Here is a 6,813-nt window from a genome sequence, read left to right as displayed (position 1 = left end):
TTCTTTATTGTTGGAGCTCTGGTAGCATAGTGGCTAAGACACTTGCCTGCTAACCAGACGGCTGGTGGTTCAAACCCACCAGCCATTCCTCGGAAGGAAGGTTGGGCAATCCTACTTCCGTAGTGATACTGCCTCGGAAACCCAAGGAGGGGTCACTATGAGTCAGGTATGACTCAACGGCACATAACAACAACACAGATTACTGGGGAGCTCTAGTAGCATAGTGCCTAAAGCATTTGACTACTAACCAGAAGGCTGGTGGTTCAAACCCACCTGCCACTCCTTAAAAGGAAGACTGGTCAATCTACTTCTGTAGAGATACTGCCTCAGAAACCCAAGGAGGGGTTTCTTTGAGTCGAATCAACTTGATAGCAATGAGGTTTTTTTTTTTTTTTTTGAGTTTATGGCTTGAGAAGCCCTGTTAACAGCTCAGCTACTAACTGAAAGGTCAGCGGTTTGAACCCACCAGTGGCTCTGCAGGAGAAAAACCTATCCATCTACTCCAGTAAAGATTACAACCTTGGAAATCCTATGGGGCAGTTCTACTCTGTCTTACAGGGCTGCTGTGAGTCAGAATCAACTCAATGGCAACACAACAACCAAGCATACTGAATGGTACTGCGTTCCTCCTAAATCCCAGGATCTGTACTTTAGTCCGTAATGGATTCACCATAAGTAAATTCACCACTACTCTATACTGAATTTATTACCAGACTAAAGCCAGGAGGGAAGCTCTATACTCTATGCTTTGAACCGTATAACCTTGCTTTCTGGTGGTGGTGGGGAGGGAGTGTCACAGGACACTGGAAGCTAGGACAAAATACAGACACCTGGGAGAGAGCAGGGCAAGAAGCTAGACCCCTACAGACCTTTCTTCCCCTACCACTGTAGAGACAGAAGGAAAGGAAGACAACCTAACTTGCTCCTTGATTTCAAGAGATGTAGAGAAGTGAGGGGAACTCTGGTGGTGCAGTGCAGTTAGGTTAAATGCTTGGCTTGCTAACTGAAAAGTAGGTGGTTCGAACTCTCCAGACACTCCATAAGAGAAAGCTGTGGCAGTCTGCTTCTATAAAGATCACAGCCCTGGATATCCTATGGGACAGTTCTATGGTGTCCTATATGGGCACAATGAGTCAAAACTGGCTTGATGGCAATGAGTTTGGAGTTTGGTTTAGAGGCATGAGAATGCTCACCACTAAAAATGATCCAGGTCAGTTATGTAATTCATATGGCTTGCTACCTAGTTTTTGAGAACAAACATTCAATAAGCCCTCAAAATGTCTGTGGTAAAATGTCAGATCTTACATTTAAAAGTAGTGCATAATGAATAGAAACCAAAGTTTATCAGTGGGTATCAGAGGGGGCAGGGATGGAGAAAGGGAAAGTCACTGTTTAGGGAGCAGCGAGAAACTTGGCAACAGTTATACGTGATGGTTACACAGGATGAATGTAATTAATACCACTGAACTGAACACAGGAAAAATGTTGAACTGACAACTGCTGTGTTATATATATATACTTACAATAACAACAACTAAACAAATAAAATGAATAAATAAATAAAAGTATAAAAGTAGTGTATAATAAATTACACAATCAAATCTGCTTCAGGTCATTATGACTCTCTGATTTAGGCCTAGATTAGAGATAAAGTCTATTTTTCTAGGTAATGATAGTTGTTAAAGATAATTTATCTTTATGAATATAAGCAGAATAAAATATATATTCCCTTATAATTATGTCAAAATGTATATAATATTTAGTGCAGTAAAAGGTAATAATTTCTTGTAAGATGAATGCTTCTCAGAAAAATAAGGCTTATTTTAGATGAAAATTTCAATAGGGAAAAAAATTCGGAAACACAAATTTTCCAACTTACCCAACGCTGTGTCCAAGTTACACGTTAAAAGGATATCTCTGATTGTTACCAGAAGGTGGAAGAGGGCAGTGTGCTTAAACATCATTTCTCTTTCATCATTTGTACCTAAGTAAGCAAAAACATATTTAAAAATATAGAATATATATTATAATTTTAGAATATGTATCAGAATGCTAAGTAGTAATAGCTGACATTTATTATTGAGTGTTTACTTTTGTGTCAGTTTGTAAATAAGCTGAATATACCACTGAATCCATACATTAACTATCAGGCAAGCTTATTATCATTCTAATTTTATGGATAAAAAATAGTCTTAATAAGCTTAAGTAACTGCATGCCAATGAGTAAATAAATGGTAAAGCTGGCATTTAAACCCACACAGCTAACCTTAGAACTTATGCACCTGATGCTTCTAAAGAATATCCACTTATTTCTACTCTTGGTAGAAAAAAATGTTGAGTGATTCTCCGTTATGAAACAAAAAGAAAATTAAATGTATACCTTGCCAATTTAAAAGATAAAAGTGGATGATCATAATAACATAAAGCAATACCTTCAGATGGACACCTGGCGATATTTGTCCAATGATAGGACTCAAACAGGAGACAGGCCAATTGCCTATTTAGTGTGCTCTATGAAGTTTCAGAGCTTTTTGAAGATGATAGATTTAATCATACCGCATGTAAAAATGAGAAGAAGATGACAACAGGGTTCTATGCCCACCGCCCCATTTAACCAGAGGGGCTCTACTTTTATATATGGGGATCCAATGAAATATTTATTTTAACAAAGAATTGTGTGAAAAATTGCTGATCTAATCAATGAAGCTTTAGGCAAATGTGCAGCAGGCATTTGGGATCAGAGGTAAAGGGGGAATGAAATGTGGGTAGTAAGGAGCTCTGGTGGCATAGTGCTTAAGGCGTCTGACCACTAACCAGAAGGTTGGTGGTTCAAACCTACCAGACACTCTGTAGAAAGAAGACGGGGCAATCTACTTCCTTAAAGATTTATCACCTCAGAAACCCAAAGGGTGTCACTATGAGTCAGAATCTACTTGAGGGCAGTGATCGGCACCCCCCCCCCCAATATGCGATCCTTGAAAGGGCTATGGGAACAAGACAGTCATGATGAGGATAGGATGAGAATAGGCCAGAAAAACCAGATTTGAGTAACTGGAATATGAAAGTGTATGAAAAACAGGGTATAAAATAGGAAACCTGTTGTGGTAAGTGATCTGTTTATCTTCTTTTAATGTAGGTTTACTTAATCCTTAGTTGTAGGTTTAGCTTTCCTTGACTCTGGGGCAAATAAAAATATATCAAGTATAGAAAGCATATCACTCGCTCAAGATTAAGGCAGTACTGTTCCAACTGAATAGCCCAAACCATGTTCATTTCTTGTCGTTCATCATGTGTCACAGATGTTATTATTGTTGGTTGCCTTTGTGTTAGCTCTGACTCATGGCTACTTTGTGAATTACAGAAGGAAACACTCTGGGACCTATGCCATCCTCACAATCTCTGTTATTACTGAGCCATTGTTGCAGCCATCATGTCAAATCTATCTCATGGAGAGTTTCCCTCTTTTTCACTGACCCTCCACTTTACCAAGCATCATGTCCTTCACCAGGGACTAGTACCTCTTGTTAATACATCTAAAGTACATGAGATGATGTCTTGAGATATATTGGGTAGCTTACTCCTTTCTGCCTGTAGACTCCGCAGAGGAAGCAGCGTTAAAGCCTTTTTTTTTCTACCCACTGCCATCATGTCTAAGTCAGAGTCTCCTGAAGAACCTGGACAGCTGCGGAAACTCTTCATTGGGGGGTTGAGCTTTGAAACAACAGATGAGAGTCTGAGAAGCCATTTTGAGCAATGGGGAACACCCACAGACTGTGTGGTAATGAGAGACCCAAAAGCCAAGTGCTCCAGAGGCTTTGGATTTGTCACTTTCTGTACTATGGAGGAGGTGGATGCAGCCATGAACGCAAGGCCACACAAGGTTGATGGAAGATTTGTGGGACCAAAGAGCTGTCTCACAAGAAGACTCTCAAAGACCAGGTGCCCACTTAACTGTGAAAAAGATATTTGTTGGTGGTATTAAAGAAGACACTGAAGGGGCAAGGTTGTAGTCACTTCTTGGGCACGGAGGGAGTGAGTAGTTTGACCTGTGGGCTTGGGACCATAGTTGCAGGGGACATCAAGCTCAATTGGCATAACATACCACACAAAACATTGTTCTACATCCTACTTTGGTGAGTAGTGACTGGGATCTTAAAAGCTTAAAAGCAGCCATCTAGATGCATTGATGGGTCTCTCCTTGTCCAGAGCAAAGACCAATGAAGAAAACCAAAGATGCATGGAGACAATTAGTCTAAGTGACTGGTATACCATGTGATCCTCAGCCGATATGACTATGAGACCAGAAGAACTAGATGGTGCCCAGCTACCAGTGTCAACCACTCGGAGGGGGATCTATGTAGAAGATCCTGGATAGAGAGGGAGAACAATGTGGAACAAAACTCACAATCATTTGGGGGAAAAAAAAGAAGGGTGGGGGACCAGGTTTGCTAGTATGATAGAGCCTGATGGAACCACTGAAACTATGGCCCCTAACTGCTCTTCATGTGTGGAACTGAACCCACTCCTGTAGCTTCCAGCCAAACAAAAGACAGGCATATAAGGCAGATACAGTCCTTGAAGAGAACAATAATGGGAGAATAAAAGGGCTGTGTATGCACAGGGAGAGAGCTTGGGGGGCAGGAGTGCATGGAGGAAAGGACACAAGGAAGAAGTAACTATGGGGAGGAAGTGAGAGGGGAGCTGTTGCATTGTGGAAAATTATAGTCAATTTCAGCAAACAAAGTGTATGTGAACTGCTGTATGGAAAGTAAATTTACTATGTGAACTTTCACCCAAATAAAAATAAAATAAAGAAGACACTGAAGAACATCACCTAACAGATTATTTTGAACAATACGGGAAAATTGAAGTGATTGAAATCATGACTGACTGAGGCAGTGGCAAGAAGAGGGGCTTTGCTTTTATTACTTTTGATGACCACGACTCTGTAGATAAAATTGTCATTCAGAAATACCATACTGTGAACGGCCACAACTGCGAAGTGAGGAAAGCTCTTTCAAAGCAAGAGATGGCCAGTGTCTCTTCCAGCCAAAGAGGTTGAAGTGATCTGCGAAACTTCAGTGGGAGAGATAGCTTTGGTGGCAGCCATGGTAGTGGTGGTGGATATGGAGGCAGTGGAGATGGTTATAATGGAGTTGCTAATGACGGAAACAATTTTGGAGGTGGCAGGAGCTATAATGATTTTGGCAGTTACAATGACCAATCTTTAAATTTTGGACCCATGAAGGGAGGAAACTTCGGAGGCAGAAACTCTGGCCCTTATGGTGGTGGAGGTCAATACTTTGCCAAACCATGAAAGCAAGGTGGCTGTGGTGGTTCAAGCAGCAGTACTAGCTATGGCTTTGGCAGAAGGTTTTAATGATTGCCAGGAAACAAAGCTCAGCAGGAGAGGACAGCCAGAGAAGTGATAGGGAAGCTATAGGTTACAACAGATTTGTGAATGCAGCCAAGCACAGTGGTAGCAGGGCCTAGCTGCTACAAAGAAAATATGTTTTAGACAAATACTCATGTGTATGGGCAAAAAAACTCAAGGACTATATTTGTGACTAACTGTATATCAGGTTATTTTAGTTTCTGCTCTGTGGAAAGTATAAAGCATTCCAACCAAGGGTTTTAATGTAGTTTTTTTTTTTTTTTTTTTTTTCCCATGCTGTTGATTGCTTAAATATAATAGTCTGATCATGAAGCTTTTTTCAAAAAAAGATGAATTCTCACCATCCTCCATCCTTGCTTCTAAGGAGCATTTTGGCTGTACTTCCTCCGAGACAGATTGTTCTTCTGGTAGTCCACAGTATATTCAATATTCTTTGCCAACACCATAATTCAGATGCATCAGTTCTTGTTTGGTCTTCCTTATTCTTTGGTCAGCTTTTATATGCTTATGAGGTAACTGAAAATATTTGGATCAGGTGCACATTAGTCCTCAAAATGACATCCTTGCTTTTTAACACTTTGAAGAGGTCTTTTGCAGCAGATTTTCCCAATGCAATATGTTGCTTGATTTCTTGATTGAAGTTGTCAAAGGATTTCTTTTATTGTGTTTTATTTTAATAGTTTCTATTTGTTATGTCTTCAAATTCACTAATCTTTTCTTCTGAGGTATGTAATCTGCCATTAATTTCACCCAGTGTATTTTTCATCTCAGACATTGTCTAGTCTCTAGAAGTTTGATTTGGATCTTTTTAAAGTCTCTAATATTTTGCTTACATGGAATATAGTATAGTAACAGTTTTAGTGTCTTTCCCTTATAATATCAGCATCTGTGTCAGTCCTGGGTTTCTTTTGATTATTCTCATTATGAGTTGTTTTCTTGGCTTTTTGTATGCCTCATAATCTTTGACTAGCTGCCAGATTATCAGGCTTTGTAACTTGATAATCTTTGATTAGATTATGAATTTCTCCTTGCTAACCAAGTACCTAAGGCACTTGACTGCTGACCAACAACAACAACAAACAAACAAACAAAGAAAAACCCACACTGCCTTGAGTCACTTCCAACTCATAGCAACCCTCATTGGGTTTTCAAGGTGGTAAATTTTTACGCAAGTAGATTGCTCCATATTCCTTCCACAGAGTGGCTGGCGAGTTTGAATCGCCAACCTTCTGGTTAGCAGTCAAATGCCTTTTACATTGCAGTAGTTGTTGTTTTCATGTGCCCTCGAGTTGGCCCCGACTCATGGTGACCCCTCTTTGGGTTTCCGAGGCAGTATCACTACAGAAGTAGATTGCCCAACCCTCCTTCCAAGGAGTGGCTAGTGGGTTTGAACCACCAGCCTTCTGGTTAGCAGTCAA

At 40.2% G+C, this 6,813-nt stretch overlaps 1 protein-coding gene and 1 pseudogene across 1 annotated transcript in view; one reads left to right on the top strand and one right to left on the bottom strand.

Moving 5' to 3' along the window:
• The window catches only part of SHOC1 (shortage in chiasmata 1), an 86,330-nt gene that overhangs the window by 33,514 nt on the left and 46,003 nt on the right, over window positions 1–6,813 (bottom strand). Inside the window, 1 exon segment of the mRNA XM_007936769.1 lies at window positions 1,880–1,984. Within this exon segment, the coding sequence (XP_007934960.1) occupies window positions 1,880–1,984 (105 nt within the window).
• LOC103193478 lies at window positions 3,647–5,380 on the top strand (annotated as a pseudogene).

The sequence above is a fragment of the Orycteropus afer genome, unplaced genomic scaffold (genome assembly GCF_000298275.1).
Source record: "Orycteropus afer afer isolate SDZICR_OR568_19922 unplaced genomic scaffold, OryAfe1.0 scaffold00037, whole genome shotgun sequence".
Lineage (NCBI taxonomy): Eukaryota > Metazoa > Chordata > Mammalia > Tubulidentata > Orycteropodidae > Orycteropus > Orycteropus afer.
This window is presented reverse-complemented; position numbering and strand designations above follow the sequence as displayed.